Genomic DNA, 16728 nt, shown 5'->3' with positions numbered 1-16728 from the left:
GTGCTATATAGTTCAAGTTAACAAACTTTGTGCAGATGCTTCAGAGCAAGATCGCGAACCTTGCGGTTCAGTCCTATCTGATTAATAATACCAAATTCTTGAGGCGTCTTACCCGAGCGGAAGATATTGACGTTCGGGTCTGTGGACATCGCACCAGAGAGCTATCGGGCAACGATTCAGTCGGAGAAAGGCCGGAGGTTGACATAGTAAGCATACTTTGGTCATGATGACTAACTCCTCGCGCCGAAGCCCTAGCTTGCGGATAGCGTTGCCAAGGATAACCTCCGAATGGCCGTTGGAGTAAACCTGGCGATTGGACCATTAAGCCAAGCTGCATTGACACAGGATATACGACAGCGTACGCACATTGGCGGTGTCAAATGTCTGTATGCCGGCATCGTGCCTAGCCAGGGAGCAAAGTAAGTCGGCATCTACGAGGCAGCCTAGCAGTATCGCAAGTGCTCACGCGTATTTGATGTGCTTGATGGCCTCCTCCTCATCGAGGACCCAGTCTGCCCAGCCCTTGAGACCGTAGGACATGCACCCAAGGATAATCTTGGACACCTTTAGCCCAGAGTTGCCCAGGCGTACTATATTAAGATTTCTTCAGCATTGAGTCTACCAGGCCGTGCATGTTAGCCATACCGTATGACATCTTCGCCTTTGGAGCCTCAGTCATGTTGCCAGTCTTATGTCCAAGAAAATTGGTCTGTGTGTCAAGTGCGGGGGGTGGGAACACTTGGGCTCGTCGCTCCCACATCCCTGTGGTATATATACTCTCTGAGCACTCTCGCGACGAAGCTTCCGCATTGTCGTTCCTCGTGATATCAATTCTGCCAGAACTTGTTCCGTGAAGGAAGGTGAAGGAAGCAAAGGGCGTGAGCCTGTTGCCCCGTGCGCGCTGAATAAGCTGTCGTAATGATGCGTTCGCCGCAACAGGAGGCTAACAAGCCTCCATTCCCAACGATTCTCCCGAGTTCGGCAGGCTCCAAAGACGCATGATAGAATTAGTACCGGAAGCGGGAATCTCTGGCCCGGTTTCATTCCGAGGCGCACTTCTACCTTAGGGCATTGCGCTTTTGCCCGATATTGAGACTAGTACTTCTTGCGCTGCCAACACACTCAACGAGCGCGCTTTTACTCCATAAGGCCCATTAATGTACGCAGATCAGGGACGCACCAACCTTGCGACATCAGGAGCTCTGGACCTGAAGGCCTGATGACTGACCGAACGGTGCTGGTCAAGGACGCTCGTCGAAATCAAGCTCTGTCCGGGACAAAGTTCTAACGAATTGACCACCAAAAGGCCATTCTTTTGTTCTCGTGCTCGAGTGTTACCTGCGCATACTTATCTCAGTACATGCACTAAATTTCAACGATTACGCACAGTGCGTCGGGTACTCCGCTGAACTCTTCTTGCATCGTCATACGACCAAAACAAAGCATGAAACCCAATTTTACCAGAAGCTTAGAAAGTGGAAAACCATTTAGATCGGCTATCCTGCGACCTTTCCGTATCAAAGCCGGCTACGCTCGCGAACAGACTCAATCGACGGCAGCGACACGCGCCGCTACCGGAGACTCTGGTTGATATAAGATGGCTACAAGTGATGTACGAGATACTATCCATGCAGATACCGCGTTACGCCCTACATTTATCATTAGCACCCCCAAAAATGCTCTTGCTGGCGACTGTGCAACTCACCAGCCTCCAGTTCTTATTGCCGTTCTCGTTTCGGGAGCAGCGTCGCACACAGTTAAGTGCCTGTAGTCCTCCTGGACGAGCCGGTGCGCGCGCAGGATGATGTTATGGACGAGGAGGGCGAGCACAGCGCTCGTTTAGATGCAGGTCTAGATGAGCGAAATGTGGACAAGTAAATCGGTGTTGTTGAGTTTTTGCGTGATGTCTGCGTTGAAGAACCAGCTCGCATTATCAGAGATTCTTGACCTCATCAGGGCAAGACCGCGTCGGATTGCGCGGTAGTTCAGGAGGCGTGCGAGAAGCCGACAGGGGTGTTCACCGAACGTGTTCCTGATCCAGTGTTCGGACGCCCAGCGACGATTTATCACGCACGCAAAGCATCTCGCAGTTGAGGACTTGTGGGTCGTGAAGTGGTGGAGCGAAGACAGGGGAGGGAAGGACTTACACTCATAGACCGCTTCCAGACGAGTGTGTTGTCGTACTTCTATTATCACTGTCTAAAAACCACATGAGCACGTAATGGCAGCATACATCCAACTGCGGGACGCACCGTAGAGGCCATGCATCTGCTTCTTCTAGTCATTCCCTCGCCGAACTATCTCCTTGTCACGATATATGTGCTGAGAAAACTCCCAGGGCTCGGCACATGCAGCGTCCAGATGCATTTTGCCTTCAGGCGAGCAGAAGCGAGACCGTCTCGAGACTGTGGTGCTCGCTGTCGAAGAAGGTACCCTTGAGTACGCTCAGCAGGCGGGGATAGCGGAATTCGACGGTAGCTCACGTTCCATAACCGTGTATCCTGCGTCTGGCGAAATGCTATCTTTGCGAGGGTGCTTGAGGTCTCACAGCCGGCCGTGAACATCGCCGCAGAGTGTCGCGACCGGGCTCCAGGCCATTATGAAACCTTCTTAAGGACGTATTGTAGCCTTTCATAGAGCGTCTTCACGTCTGTCTTAGGCTAGTTCTCGCAGCGCATGGGACTTTCGGCCTAGAAGCCGGAGGCAAAGGCAGCCATAGCAGGTCATGTGTCGCCCAATAATATTAAAGGTGTGTGTTGTGAGCACAAGAAATGCCGCAATCTCTCCAGAGAGACGAAGGGAGTACAGGTGCAGGTTGGAGGTGGCGAGGTCGAGGTAGGGGTTATCCTGATGTTGTCTCGATAGAAAACTTTACTATTGAGCTGCGATTCGATAATTAGTGAATTGTTTACTCTCCAAACAACTGATACCAAGGTCTACTAATCGAGTAAGCTCACGAAGTGATGGCGCTGATGTCATCGGGGATTGGCTGCGGTTGGGTTAGGTGCGCGGCGGCCGGGAGAGACTTCGACTCACATATTGTGCAGCATATATCCGCTGATTTTACTGACTTTTACATGTAGTGCCTCCAGCAGCAGCTCGCTTAGCTCGAGGTGACGACGGTCATCTGGCGAGTCCTATGGGGTACCTCAAGAAATCCAAGAACCCCGAATATCTGAATTTTTGTTCTTGGCAGACAGAATTTCAGAGTCCTCTCTAATCAGAAGGATGCGTCTACGAAGTCTCAATGAGGTAATAAATCCTACGGGATGCAATAACTCGCGAAGTTAAGTTCGGGCACGACGGAAAGCGATACAGTGGATCGACAGTCCACAAAGTAATCTTTCTTTCTTTTTCTTTTTCTCTTTACATGCTTCCCGCTTTACTTTGTTGTTTGGTAGGACCGCGTTCACACTGCAGCTCTGTCAAAACTCCACAGATACCCGAACTTGGCGACTTGAAAGTCCTCGAGCCACTGGGAATCAAGGTCGTCCTTGATTTGCTTTCTCTCGGCACCGATGCGCAGGAGTACATCGTGGCCACGGTATGATTTATCGTACATGCACCGGCACTCTATCATATATAGATCGTTATACACGATCTCCAAATTAACCACATCCTTGCTGATAATAAGCCTGTGATCGGGACGTACGAGGGTTTGTGAGTTCCTCCCTCCCCTGCTCCCCGTTTGTAAGCTGGCACATCGACAGCGATCTAAAGGCAGTGTTCCGCGATCATCATCGACCTTATCCACGCTCTGCATGTCGCTCGAACAGCGCAGAGAAGCTCATCGCGACGAAGCGGGGTTCGCTTAGGGCATGTCCACGTCACCTCCTAGCCTTCCTACACAACACAGGATAAATTTATAGCTCGTGGGGAGCAAATACAGCGTTGACGTCGTGGTCATGTCCCCGGCGATCACTTCTTATCTAGTAGCGGAGCCATCTGAGCCACACATGAACCCAGTCCCGGAGCTATCGCGCTCTGGTTGCGCCACACCATCTGGAACCAATCCTTTGTAAGTATATCAGCAGCAGCTCAGATACGTGCACATCGCCTCGGCGGACACTTGCGCATTGACGCGCACTGATCTGCAGGTGATTTGACCCGGACATCCTCGCGAAGGACTTTGGGTGCGTCCTGAAGCGTGGAAAAGCCCGTTTCCCGTAGAGAACTTGTCTATGGACGAGAAGGTTAAATACAGGCGTCTCTGTATCATCGTCTGGTGGTATGGTACGCTTTCCTCGGCGCGGACGTAGGAGGTGCGCTGGTACCTGCGGTACCGCAACCATGCTGCCAGAAGAGCTTGGTAGTGTTGTAGACCCGTAGGTGAAGATGTACGGCACTGTAAATATATGGGTCTTCGGCTTGTCGTCCCTTTTGCTGAGGCTCTCTGCCCGCCCTTAAGGTGCGACTGTCCTGCTTGTGTGCTCGCGCGGTCTTAGGTGCTTTCCACATCTGGCTCTCGCTCTCGTGTATGTTCTAATGAGCAATATGAATGCTGCCCGCCAAGCCCGGGGGGGGGGCTTATATTGATCCTCTGTAGCGCATGTTTTAGCTCCAGGACATCAACAAAGGTACCGCGCTGGTAGACGACCTCGAGTCTTTCGGTTCTTCCCGACTCGTCTAGACTGCCAGTATAAAGCCTTGCAGAGAGTTCAATGCAAAAGATATTGATCCGAATGTATAGGAGCGCAACATCTCACGTAATTTAATGCGACGTGATCAGAGCTGCATCTGTGCTGTACGCTTCGACTCAAAGTCGGGGAGGACGGAGTTTGCCGTGATATGACACGCCACCATGCCGGCTGATGCGCTAAAGGGCGCATCTGATGGCGCAGCTGCCATCAGACCGTTCGTACCCACACCCTGACTACAGCCATGACCGCGTCCACATTCAAGCGTGGTGTCGATGACTTTTGCCAAGTCTGATGATGGCGACTCTTTAGCTCATCCAGGAAAATTACTCTTCTCAGGCATAAGCAGGGCCTACCGCGTACGTAGCCGGGCACTCTAACGCCCCAAGGACGACAAGAAAATACGCGGCTTTCGCGCGACGGCCATCTGGGACCACCCACATCATCTTGAAGTAAGCACTTTACTCTGAAGGTACCAAGCTGGGTCTAGGGTTGATATCGGTCACGCAGAGCATTGCGGCAGAACGTGCTTTGCATCACGTTCATGATACAACGTTCCCCGGTGGGGATATTCAATTTGCAACAAGGGCAATGGCGACATTGCAGATGTCTCGCACACTGTGTCACATGAGCTTCCTCCAGGAATTGCGCCGCGCGAAGCGTGATAGCTGCCTTTCTCGCCGGAGTACCGCTGCCAAGATGGCAATCGTCCGACTGAGGCAGCGTATGTGCATTCAAATCTCGTTACTGGCACACCTATTTCCCAAGGCATTTGATGCTAACTGACATCTATTGTAGGAGCACCACAAGCCATATGACGATCAACCGAGCCAAGTTTAAATGCCGTTTGCAACGCGCTGATCCTCTCGCCCACCCCCCCCCCCCTCAGCTAGTGGTTTATCGTCTCACAGGCGGCTACAAAGATGGAACATGAGCATGAATATTATGAAGAGGACGAGATTTCGGTATGCCAAGCACCTTCTATGGCCGATGTCTCTGTCGCCAGCAGTCCCACCCCAAGCCCTCAAACGCTCGAGCACCCTTCTCTGTACTTCGCAGACGGCGACATAGCACTCTCTGCCCGCGAATCGGACATGCTGACATACATCTTTCGTGTGCATCGGCTGTTCCTATCGCACTACGCGGTAGGCCTGCGAGGCATGATAGCCGCGGCTACTGGTGGAGACGCCATCGAGGAATACGACTGTGTCCCTCTAGTGCGGATGCCAGAAGAGGACTGTGCGGAGGATGTTGCACGCTTAATTGAAGTTATATATGACATCTCGTGCGTTTCCAAAGCATATTCGGTTGTCATTTGCTAACTAGTTGACATCAGTTCCTTGCCTCGCAGACTAGCGGCAGGCAGACGCGCGGACTCCCCTCTACTCCTATCAGGTCTGCTCGACATCTCAGACAAGTACAAGATTCCTGGTATCGTGTCGGTCATCAAGGAGCATGTCCGCAAGGAATGGCCCACAACGCTGGCGGGTTGGGAGATACGGCAAATAGAGCTCCAATCTACCGCTACGCACGACATCTTACCAGAACCCGTCTCCGCGATCCAGTTTGCGACCGCCTACGATATTCCTTCCATACTCCCCGCCGCATTTTATCATCTCGCTGTGCTCCCCACGAAGCGTGACTGGCACGATGTCCCAGAGCGGCCCAGCCTGCCAGCGCAGTCGTACCCAGTGGCGAACTCGCACGCCGCTCGGTGGTTCTCACTCGACGATTGCAACGCGGTCCGCTTCACCAAGGGCCGCGACGCAATGCTCGAGTACTACTTTGCGCACTTTGCCGACAACATGGTGCCCGTGACTGACGCATACGGCCGCCGCGATACGGGCTGCATCTGCAAGTTCGAGTCCCTCCAGACCGAGATGCAGTGCGCGGGCGTATGTCAGAACCTCGACTGCTTGCAGGAGCTGAAGCGGCTGATCGAGCGATGCGACCATGCGCACGGGTTTTGCGGCCGGTGTGTTACGCGCGTTCGTCAGAATTTCGCGAAGCTCCGCGCGGATATCTGGAATAGGCTGCCCTAATTTTTTGGTGTGCAGCCCGGGGAAAATCGGCTAATGTGGAACGAATGAAGGTATGTATGTTCGAATTTTGGTCATAAAACTGCGCTGACTGGTTTCCGTAGCGTCTATGGAGACGGCCGATGTTGTTTCCAGACTAACCTCTGCGAACCCCGTCGTGAGGCGGATGAGCGACAGAACTGGGAGCCGCAGATATGTACTTGCTGAGAGCTCGACATGTTGCACTATCGCACGATCTGAGTGTATCCAAAGACCTATGTCAATATAAACGTGAAATATAAGCTCCGAAATAAGACTTGGGGCGTTGTGAGATAAAGACGTGTAGGGAATATACGAGGGACGAACGAAGACTATAACGTGCATAAGCACAGTAAGCCGGACGAAACAAAGACCGAGAGTGATCACAGACGCCGCAGCAAATTTACACAACCGTCATGTCCAACCCGTCCCGCCTCAGCGCACAGGAGACGGAAATCCCTCGGGGCGTTCAATGCGAGAAATGTCAGATGGAGAGCCGCGCCGGACAGCGTCACTGTTGGTAGACGTGGAGCGCATTGTGTGGCGGTCCTCGCCCAGAGCGGGATAGGGTGCAGGGCGCGCTTTCCGGGACAGCTTGTCGTGTCGTTGGGGCGACCCGTACTCCTGCGCCTTCTCTAACGCCGAGGCGCCGCCCGAAGATGTTCCAGAGTCCTTTGGAGCGCCATCCAATGAATACTCTCTAGTCTTCTTACGACGCCAGGCCTTGAAAGTGTCCGTGGGCTCCAATGGGGATTGGCCAAAGGACGGGGACACCCGATGCGCGTCAGCTGTCGCCCGAACGCTTGAGATCGGAAACATTGTGCCGCCCCGCCGTGGTGTTGCGGGCGGCGAAGCCTCCAATACCTCATTTGTAGATGTAGGCGACTCGGCAATAAACTCGTGCTCAGGGTCTGGGCGCAGTGGGTCGCTTTCGGCGGCAAAATCTGTGGAAGGTAGAGAAGCGATGGGTAGAACAACAGGACTAAGAGTGGACGGGAGCGGTGAGGCTGAATGCGCTGGGGCATTCGGTATATGTGCTTGTACAAGACCTAGGTCTGGCAGAGGAACGGGACTTAAAGAGGCTGATCTCGCAGGGGTGGCCTGGGCGACGAGGTTTGGGATTAGTGGCACGGCAACCGGTGCGGGAGTCGTGTCGCGTATACGACGCAGCGGTGGAGATTCCTGGGCCACAACGCTGGAACTACCATCAGAAGTAGATGGAGGATCGAGGCAAAGAGCGGCAAGGGACGGTACGACTTTCTGTGACGGGATTTCATCTGTGATGCTAGCGCAAGATCTGGCCAACGCAGAATCTTCGCCTTGCCAATCATGATGTAACGAGGGGAACAGAACTTGAGGGCAGAGTGACGGCAAGGCAGCGGCCGATGCAGGAGGAGCGGAGAGAGGGATCGGTGAAAATGGAACCTCTTTTTCTGTGGAAGTGGGATCTCGCGGCTTAGAGTTCGGCATATTCGTTGAATCTTGCTGCGAGTGAGGCTGCAAGCGGGGCATGACTGGAATTTGAAATGTGCTTGAGCCAGCTATTGATACAGGTGCAACGGTGTGAGGAGTAGGAGTCAGAGGAGCCCACTGGGGTGGGAGGAACGTGACAGGCGGATGAGGAATCAGCACCTCCGTCTGAGCTTGCTTCGCTGTCTTCTTTATTATTTTTGCCTGTGCTCGCATATATGAATGGTGCGTTTCACGATGGCGAGTGAGGTGGGCGGGATCGCTGGTGCGGAAGGGGCATGGATTACGGACAACTTCTGGTGGACCAAGGGGCTCCTGCTGCCCGATAGTGTGCGGACACTGATACGGCAACAACGAGAGGTGGCGATTTAGGTGTGTTTTTAGGCTTCCATACTGCTTCATCGGTCCAGCAACACACCCTTGCGTTTGAAATGGGCAAAAAAAGGCGCTGCAGTATGGAATATGTACTCGCATTAAGACACAGGCGCAATTCAGATGTAGTACTCACCCGTCTTTCTGCAGTCTCTCTTTATGCCAAGTCATAAAATGATCCCTTAGTACGTATCCATTGTGTAGCATGTCTTTAGGGTATGAGCAATCGTTAAAGGGACAAGGTACTGGAGTATTTTCTGTCTGAACATATAGATCTCAGCATAGGTCTAAGTCCCGAAATACGAATCTTTACTCACATCTGCAATTTTTGGTGTCACAGGTGCATTGCTAGCCATGGCCGTGGGACAGACGTAGTAGTACCTAAAGGCACACACATGAATTCGAGTAACGCGGAAAGTGTTAATGCGGTTTCCGGTTAACTAGAAGTTTGACACGTACGAGGAATTCGGAATTCGGGCCTGGGAAAGCATTTTTTGTAAGTTCATGCGAGCAATTATCACGTGATCTTTTATTTGCGCCCGTGGGCGCGTCCCGTCGAAACTTGCCGTCTGCCTCAGCTCATAGTAATAGAAAAACGCTCCAATTAATTGTGTATTTACACCTGCATTGTAAGGTATGTGCTGTAACTCCAGGCGTGCCGGTGGGAACGTGTGCCCCGTTGCGTGGCGACGTCATATCGGCAACGCGATGCATCACGTGATATTCACGTGCATCCGCAGCACGCCAGTGACTACCAAGCGCGTCTCGTTCCCACCCGATCTCGTATATAACTCGTTCCCCCTGCATACATAGCTGTTACCATGCAGCTGTCTTCGATAACGTCGACTACCTGTGGCACTGCCAGTAACGCTGACCAGCGCCGCACTGAGAAATTTCACAGATAGGGCCGCTGCAGCGCGATCTGGAGCCTTAGAAGTTTCCAAGCGACGTCGTTCACGTCTCCGGAAGGTACTAAAGGAAATTTTGACTTATAGAACATGTGCTCGCATTACACGCTACCAGAACACACGAATCACTTCTACCTCCTTGTGCACCAATTGGTACCGTCTTCGGAAGTTCAGCCGATAATACTGAGTCTGCCAGGTTCATCAAGACTAAGACTGTATCTAAACCGCATCTGACGGGGAAAGACTGAGCCGTATGAAATACCTTGAAACATGCGGGCGAATTCCGGCACATGTACCCCCATGACACTGCCTACGTACCGCAGACTACGTGAATGCGCTGCGGAGCTTAGGAGTTACAGCAGGAGCGGAGAAAATCACACACGTGTGTATGTGCTCGATCCATTTAGCATTGAAAACGGAACTGAGCAGCTGATATTTTCTGACTAAAGGTACACTAGTCTTACCTGGAACCGCCCTACATACATGACAGCCGCGCTCCGCCTTCCGTGCCAGCGCCGCGAAACGTCCGCATGTATGCTCCCGTCATCTGCTTCTATCGATAAAATACGGGCATGCCGAACAATGTCCTAGGCGACGCAGGACTTCTTGTGGCGAGATATCAATCTTTGAACTGAGTACATCGCACTTTCGTTGATACCCATCGTATTCTCCCGTGATGAACAAACTTTCGCCCACAGGGCATGCTGATGCTATCATGCCAGCATATACTTATACCAGCTGCCCTTCCCAGCTCTGAAACTCGAGTGTACAGATCTCCCCTCCTCCGCAGCAGTTCCCCTGGCAAGCATGCCCGCCAGCCTGTCTTTATTACCCGGCCCGAGCCTCGGGCCTTTCCTGATAGGCACCGTGGTATCAGCTATGTCAGCCCATACGCTAGTACGAAAGTTCCAGGTTGCTTACCTTAACATTTAGCTTCTTCGGTGTCCTCTGTCTGCAGTGCTATATCTTCCTCAAGCAGTCGGGTGAAAAGCGCAGAATTCCGCTAGGACGGTCACTCGTAGGTGTCTACCACTCTCGACGGCCCATATTTACCCTGAGAATGGACATATAGATCTCATTAATATGGTGCGTCTGATCGCTAGAAGTCTACGGAGAAAGATTTTAAGCTTACGCACAGGTTCTTAAACGCCCTAAACCTATTCTCTTCGATATGGACCTGCTACCTGTGCGCATTTCGTTCTTACCGCAGAACGTAAAGAGACCCTCTCGTTTCTAACCGGGCTTCAGATTGATGGTGACAAATTTTGGTAATGTGGAGGGACTGATAGGCGCGATACCATGGTTCGTCGCATGTCAATGTGTCACTTGGATGCTTCCGCTCAAACGCTGAACACTTTATATTATGTAGGAGTGTTACGGTACGTTTGGCTTGTGCTCACTTTGGCGATGCATAATCATATCGTCATATAGTCTTTCATCATGTGCACTGTAGGTTCTGCCCGATGTCGAAGAGTGAACTACTAAGAACGATGCAGGCATTGAGCGACTGCGTTGTACAAGGGTATATTTCTGCATATTCTCTCTTATATGCTTAACGGGTGACATAGCGAGCCTATAGGTACTTCGTCTGGCATATCTGGACTCGTGAGTTGATATCGCAAGCATTATCATCAATGCGCTGACTACGATATTGTGGGCTGAGGCTCCGGAAACCGCCAAATTCTTACTGCCACCCTAGTAAGTCACGGTGCACACCTGTGATGTCATCGCCAAATCTAAACGCGCCCTACTAATCACAGGGTTCATGCGTAATTATCACTTGTTGTGGGTGTCCCTGTTCCGTTATGCTCGAGGTCGTAGCCTCACGCGAAAAACTTATCTTCAGGTTTTTTAATTGGTACGCTACTAGACTGTTATTTTGTGTACGCCGTACTGAACAGCGTGGCCTAGCCCTGGGGAGCAAAATGTGAGTCAATGCTGTGATTCAATCGCAGCTCTAATCACGAGGGTATCATACAGTACTGCTCTCGAGTCATCGCTCAATTCCATGGACGTGCGTCCTGTCATTTTTATCGTACGTCTGCGAGGTAAAACTCACCGATGTATAACAGTGGTTATTCTACCTTTCCATGGGCTTCGACACCATCACAAACCTGGGCATCACCACAGTGTTGTCGTTCTACCTGAGTCGGAAGAGGAGATCGCCTTTGTACCGGTAATGCGTAACTAGTCTTCGTGACAAGGATAAACGATGACGGTGTACTCTACAGCTGGGACCATATGATCACCACGCCCGTGATCTTTATGTTCCAAACTGGCGTTCTCTGCCTGTGCGTTAGATTCGTCCCCGTGTCTGCACCCTAGATGCTAATTGTCAATGCAGGATAGAAGTATTTCTCGTCATTCTCCTGGTATGCACCGTCTCGGAGTTGAATTTTGCAAATCATTGAGCCGTCGACCCGCAGAGAAGACTTCGCCCGAACGACTTCATCTATTGGGGAAGTAAGTTCTGCTTGCCTTCACTACTGAGAATAACGCTAACACTACGTGGAGTCTGCATTCCGTATAGTACTCGTGCGTTTCATGCCACTTCCACTCTGAAGTGTTCGAGCTAAAATTGCTATCAAGTGTACGCAACCGTTCTTCTGAGCCTGTGAGTCGCGACCTTTGTACCAACGGCGCTCCTCTGACTACCTTCCTTGTGCGCGACAGCCTTAATGGTGGCGTTATCACAGAAGACGGCCGTAGGAGTATGAAATCGGGATTCGTCTTGCGCCGCTTGAGTAGATCCGTAGATCCCAGTGCTGAGCACGACATCCATGCCGACATGCAGCGCGCCATAGTTAGCCGTCATCGCCCTCTTCATACTTACTGCCGCTTACCTCTCGCGTTCCAGGACATCGGTGCAGACTCGCAGGTCACGACCGAGCTTCCGCTTGCAGTACATGTTGAGAAAATTGTGGAGAAGGAGAAGCGCATGACAGCACTATGATATATCTGAGACAGTCAATGGTCGTATTCTTCAGTGCCGGTGTAGTATATATGTCTCATACTGCATGCATCTGTATCACAAGTCCGTTGTTAGCTCGGCCCCAATTCTGAGTCTCGATGATATCCAAAGGGACCTCCCAGCCCCAATCTGTTCTGTGGCGGCGTGGGTTGGACGCTAAATCACTGTTTCGACTCGGAATCATCGCGACGGAATGATCGGTGCGGCTCGGCACGGCCATTATTCGAACCATAAGCTCGCTTCGTCTTGCCCTAAACGCTAAGTGGTTACATGTTCACGCAGGGCTAGGATACAGCTCGAAAGCGCCTACTACTCGACCGGGCAGGTACCCATGCGTGTCACCGACACGGTTCTCCGAATTAATGATACCTGGGGTCACTTCCACTGGTTGTGCTGCGATCATGGCGTGCTGTTTGTAGCGCGTGTGCTCCACATATAAATATGGAGGTTAGTACTACCACTACCTTAACTCGCTCACTGTCCACTATCTTGATCTTCAAACAGTACAGACAACGCAACAAATCATTGCAGACTGGTCATGTCCTCCACTGCATCCGCGACACACAGCGATCACAGTCACGGAAGCCACAGTCGCGAACGCCCTGATCATACCCACGGTCATGACTATGCAGGAGAGAACAAGAAACACTTCGACACGAAGGCGGAGGAGGTCGACGCTATCCCCGAGTTCCGTACGCTAGGGCGCGACGTCGGCGCTTCTCTGCTGCGCACGTATCCTGCACTCTTCGACCCTACGGCGACGGAGCTACTGGACTTTGCTTGTGGGACTGGTGCGTCTGACTTTTGACTCACATCCAAGTTATGCCAACGGTGTATCGTCTCGTGCTGATAGTACGTGCAGGGCTCGTGTCATTCGAGATCGCTCCGCATGTGAAGTCTCTCTTGGGTGTCGACATCAGCAGCGGCATGGTGCATTCCCAAATTTCTCGTAAGCAGCGAGGCTGTTAATCTAGCCGCCTGATGCAGGTCGACCGCTTCAGCGCGCGCGCCGCTGGGCTCGGCATCGCACCCACCAAAACACACGCCATCGCCACAGAACTGACTGGCTCGGGGGGCGAGCTCGGCGGCGCAAAGTTCGACGTCGTCCTCGTACGTCTTATCCCTGGCGCCGCCACCCGCCTTGTGCGCCGATACTTGGCACCATTAGTCCTTGCTCAACTGCGTAAGCCCTCTCCCCATGTCTGTCTGCTCTACTGTATCTCTTGTCTCTCGCGTCGCTCGGCGGTGCTTGTATACCGTGTCCTATCTGCCCAACCCCCGCTCCACTCTGCATTGTACTCGCCCTCATTCGGACCATTATACCTGTCTTGCCGTCGAGACTCTAGATTTCATCTTGGCTTGGAAGATACCCTTGGAGCGCTCACGGACGCTACACTATAACCTCACCGTAGCAATAGAACAAAAACCCCACGTACTACGCCATCGTGTATCCCTAGCACCCCCTATCTGTACTCCGTCATCTCAGAATATACCCTCGTTGCCACGCTCGAAACCTCAACAAAATGCTACACATCGTGTGAGCGCGTTCCCCTCGCAACGAACACCTCTAAATCGCGCTCGTGTATTCTGGCATTCGCTGCATGCCCGAGCTCGAACTCCTGGAGGCCCGCACGCTCGAAGACATCGCGCATCTGCGCTTCAGTGAAGCCGCCGGCGTGCGCGACGATGCGGCGGTACTCCTCGGGGAGGTCCTCCCTACTGATTTACTCGCGCCGGAGGAAGTCGAGCACGAGGAGCGAACCGCCGGGCTTCAGGAACGATGCGAGCAGGCGCGTCGTGTCGTTGATCGAGGTGAAGTGGTGGTAGGCGAGCGTGCACTGTGCGCGCGTGTCAGTTTGTGACAGGGATGGAAATGGAGCCCTCGCCGCATGTTCTTGTGCTAGTCGATGCACATATCGTCGTCGGATAGTATGCGGTGGTTATAGGCGTTGTGGCCGAGGGCGTTGTCATGGCCGGGAGTGCCGTCATGATTGGGCGTGTCGCCGTCGCCGACCATATTGTACTCGAGAATATCATCGTAGTCGGACATGTCGCTACCGTCGAGCATGTTGACATCGGCCATGTCACACTCAAACGCATCAGATTTGAATATATCGTCACCGAGCGAGCCGCTGTTAGGCGCATCCTTGCACAGCGCGCCGTGCGCCGTGCCTTCGACCCCGAGGAGAGAGTCGGCTGTCATGGATGCGAAGTCCGGAAAGGTCTTGACAACGAGCTTGAACCAGACATCCCACGCCTCTGGCTCCGCATCCCGCATCTTTTTGAGAGCGCGAAGCGCGAGTACGGCAGTGTGCTGGAAGGTAGCGTGAGAGAAGGCCCAGAGACCGTTCTCCGCGGACTCAGGCACGGCTGCAGGGCCCCACAAAACATAAGGATTCGACATGATTTCCGTGACCTCGGCCTTCCACAGCTGTTGGAAGGTAATGTCGAGCGCAGATGGCGCTTTACTCGGGGGAGGAGAGGGCGGCTGCCAGTCAGGCGTGGACGGCTGTGAAGGCGAAGTCACGTGAGCGGGAGCAGGATGCCCGAACGCTTCCCGGGTGGCGCTATGCGAGGCAGATCGGCCAGTGACCTGCGCTGTGGCGGGGGTCTGTAATGCTGGAGGATGAGGGGCTGCTATGGGCTCGATGCAGGCGACAGGTGCCGCAGTTACTGGGATTGGAGGGAAGCTCGAGATGCCCGCGATCACAGGCGGCACGAATGAGGACGCTGTAGCTTGCTTCTTCCGCGTCTTAGCAGCTTGCTTCTGCGCTTTGACGGTCTGCTTTCGTCGCTCAGCGGCTTGTTCGCCGGCCTGGCCTGTCGGATTCGCATTCTTAACGGCCCGCTTGTACGCCTTGGCAGCTTGCGGCTTGTAGCCGTGGTGCTTAACGTAGTGCTTGTGGAGATGCGAATTGTCGCTGGTACGAAAGGGACATGATGTGGTGACACCAGGTTGGGGACCCCTTGGATCCTGCTGCCCGAACGCGTATTCGCACATCAGTGGCTTCAGCCCGAGATGCCTGCAAATGTGTATCCTGGTCGCGTTGTACTGCTTTGAGGCGCTTGTGCAGCCTTGAGACGTGTATGGGCAGTAATACCGACTAGAGAGCAACGGTTAATTGTACAGGGACCAGGTGCACGAGATGGTTAACCCGCTCACCCGTCGTATAGCATCTCGTACCTATGCACAGTACGAAAGTGCTCCACAAGTTCGTATCCATTAGGTAATGCCTCTCCCCGCCCCCGGGCACACTCGCAGAATTGGTATGGGCAATACACAGGGCTTGTTTCTGTCTGCGATGTCGCCAAGGTCAGAACCAACCCAAGACAGAGCTGTTGAACTCACATCTCCCAGGTCTGGCTTCACAGACCGGTCAACACCCGTGATAAGGAATTGAGTCTGCATGCAGGCAGAGGCGAAGCGGGGGAGACGTTCGGAGGCGGAGATGTGCGGGATGCGCTGAGAGAAGCTGCAGCGGGCGGCGGGTGACCTCACTCCCCCCTGGCGCCCCGCTATTTAAGGATGAAGCGGGCGGTAAATGCCTTTTGGCTAGTCGACCATCGATTGTTTCCCTACCGCATTTAGCAGGGCACGAGGCCAGGGAATATTTGCATTTGTGGGTGCGCTTATTTGGCTCCGTGGAGGTGTCTAGGGAGAGATGCAGCCGGGCAATGCATACATGGCGACGCGCGGTGTTGCTTGAAGAAGTTGCTGGAAGGCGCGTTGATCATCTCATGTGTCGTAACTGATTCTGCACGGCTTGCACAAATCATGGATGAACGCCTGGCATGCCGTGGAAATATTGCGGGTCCAAGTTCGCACGCGTGAATACATAGGAATAGGACCTATTTCATGACATATTAATGCGTGAAATAAGCTAAGAGGCCACGCGTTGATGTCTGCAATTATTCTGCATACTTCAATTATCCGCGTTCTGCGGCAGACTACAGGTCACCGTGCAGACGTAATGGAACTATTAAAACCGTCAAAGTATGAGTCAATTTCAGCAAGACAATCAGCGTACCTAAAATTTGAGAGTGATTTTGGGCTTAATTATCAATACTCACCTTCAAGCGAGCTGGTGGAAGATATTCAGAAGAGCGCTGTCGTGACGGCCGACGCGTCGTGTCGCGGTCACGTGATACAACCGGAGCGCTTTGCTTACCGCCACCGCATGCTCCTAGTCCTCTCAGTGTAAGCCAGTGCGGTCATTCTGTGGCGGAATGCAACCCTATTGAAATCAGATGTCTTCATGCTTTGATGCTTGAAACTAGCATCACCTACTTGGACCAACACCATCTCAAAGCGT

General features: G+C 52.9%; 6 protein-coding genes across 6 annotated transcripts in view; 3 read left to right on the top strand and 3 right to left on the bottom strand.

Annotated features, from left to right (window-relative positions):
- Positions 1-731, bottom strand: part of PHACADRAFT_262804 (uncharacterized protein) — a 2399-nt gene extending 1668 nt beyond the window's left edge. Inside the window, exons 1-5 of the mRNA XM_007400019.1 lie at positions 646-731; positions 467-590; positions 367-403; positions 217-306; positions 60-161 (exon numbers count right to left, since the gene is read on the bottom strand). Coding sequence (XP_007400081.1) covers positions 60-161; positions 217-306; positions 367-403; positions 467-590; positions 646-679 — 387 coding nt within the window. The 5' untranslated portion in view covers positions 680-731. The remainder of the gene's footprint in view (positions 1-59; positions 162-216; positions 307-366; positions 404-466; positions 591-645) is intronic.
- Positions 732-5620: 4889 nt separating this feature from the next.
- Positions 5621-6679, top strand: PHACADRAFT_104048 (uncharacterized protein; the record flags this gene model as incomplete). Its single annotated transcript, XM_007400018.1, has 2 exons — positions 5621-5922; positions 5974-6679. The coding sequence occupies 2 exons, from the start codon at positions 5621-5623 to the stop codon at positions 6677-6679; spliced, it is 1008 nt and encodes a 335-aa protein (XP_007400080.1).
- A 1206-nt stretch (positions 6680-7885) lies between these two features.
- Positions 7886-8618, bottom strand: PHACADRAFT_262802 (uncharacterized protein; the record flags this gene model as incomplete). Its single annotated transcript, XM_007400017.1, has 1 exon — positions 7886-8618. A coding segment is annotated over exon 1 (665 nt), but the record flags the coding sequence as incomplete, so codon positions are not given.
- A 1596-nt stretch (positions 8619-10214) lies between these two features.
- Positions 10215-12520, top strand: PHACADRAFT_262800 (uncharacterized protein). The gene is made up of 22 exons (XM_007400016.1): positions 10215-10325; positions 10378-10462; positions 10517-10530; positions 10583-10630; positions 10693-10746; positions 10814-10823; positions 10876-10893; positions 10941-10966; positions 11024-11049; positions 11108-11142; positions 11205-11229; positions 11291-11302; positions 11356-11371; positions 11425-11458; positions 11517-11620; positions 11676-11735; positions 11789-11816; positions 11871-11907; positions 11959-11979; positions 12034-12058; positions 12118-12247; positions 12302-12520. The coding sequence occupies exons 1-22, from the start codon at positions 10252-10254 to the stop codon at positions 12395-12397; spliced, it is 978 nt and encodes a 325-aa protein (XP_007400078.1). The 5' UTR covers positions 10215-10251; the 3' UTR covers positions 12398-12520.
- A 320-nt stretch (positions 12521-12840) lies between these two features.
- On the top strand, positions 12841-13816 carry PHACADRAFT_187557 (uncharacterized protein; the record flags this gene model as incomplete). The annotated part of the gene is made up of 3 exons (XM_007400015.1): positions 12841-13206; positions 13278-13345; positions 13403-13816. The coding sequence occupies exons 1-3, from the start codon at positions 12954-12956 to the stop codon at positions 13814-13816; spliced, it is 735 nt and encodes a 244-aa protein (XP_007400077.1). The 5' UTR covers positions 12841-12953.
- A 499-nt stretch (positions 13817-14315) lies between these two features.
- On the bottom strand, positions 14316-16266 carry PHACADRAFT_187556 (uncharacterized protein; the record flags this gene model as incomplete). The annotated part of the gene is made up of 3 exons (XM_007400014.1): positions 15765-16266; positions 15579-15712; positions 14316-15519 (listed from the first exon to the last, which is right to left on the bottom strand). Exons 1-3 carry the CDS (start codon positions 15822-15824, stop codon positions 14316-14318), a joined length of 1398 nt encoding a protein of 465 aa, XP_007400076.1. The 5' UTR covers positions 15825-16266.
- Positions 16267-16728: the final 462 nt, after the last annotated feature.

Source organism: Phanerochaete carnosa (assembly GCF_000300595.1).
Source record: "Phanerochaete carnosa HHB-10118-sp unplaced genomic scaffold PHACAscaffold_10, whole genome shotgun sequence".
In the NCBI taxonomy this organism is placed as follows: Eukaryota; Fungi; Basidiomycota; class Agaricomycetes; order Polyporales; family Phanerochaetaceae; genus Phanerochaete; species Phanerochaete carnosa.
Note: the sequence above shows the minus strand (reverse complement) of the source record. Positions and strands in the feature narration are given on the sequence as shown.

Bases quoted from the DNA above. Each gene is read 5' to 3' on its own strand.
- PHACADRAFT_262800 (XM_007400016.1), top strand. From the start codon at position 10,252: ATGCCCGCCAGCCTGTCTTTATTACCCGGCCCGAGCCTCGGGCCTTTC. The intron at 10,326-10,377 runs GTCAGCCCATAC...CTTAACATTTAG, and splicing joins GGCACCGTGGTATCAGCTAT to CTTCTTCGGTGTCCTCTGTC. The intron at 11,621-11,675 runs GTAATGCGTAAC...TGTACTCTACAG, and splicing joins AGGAGATCGCCTTTGTACCG to CTGGGACCATATGATCACCA.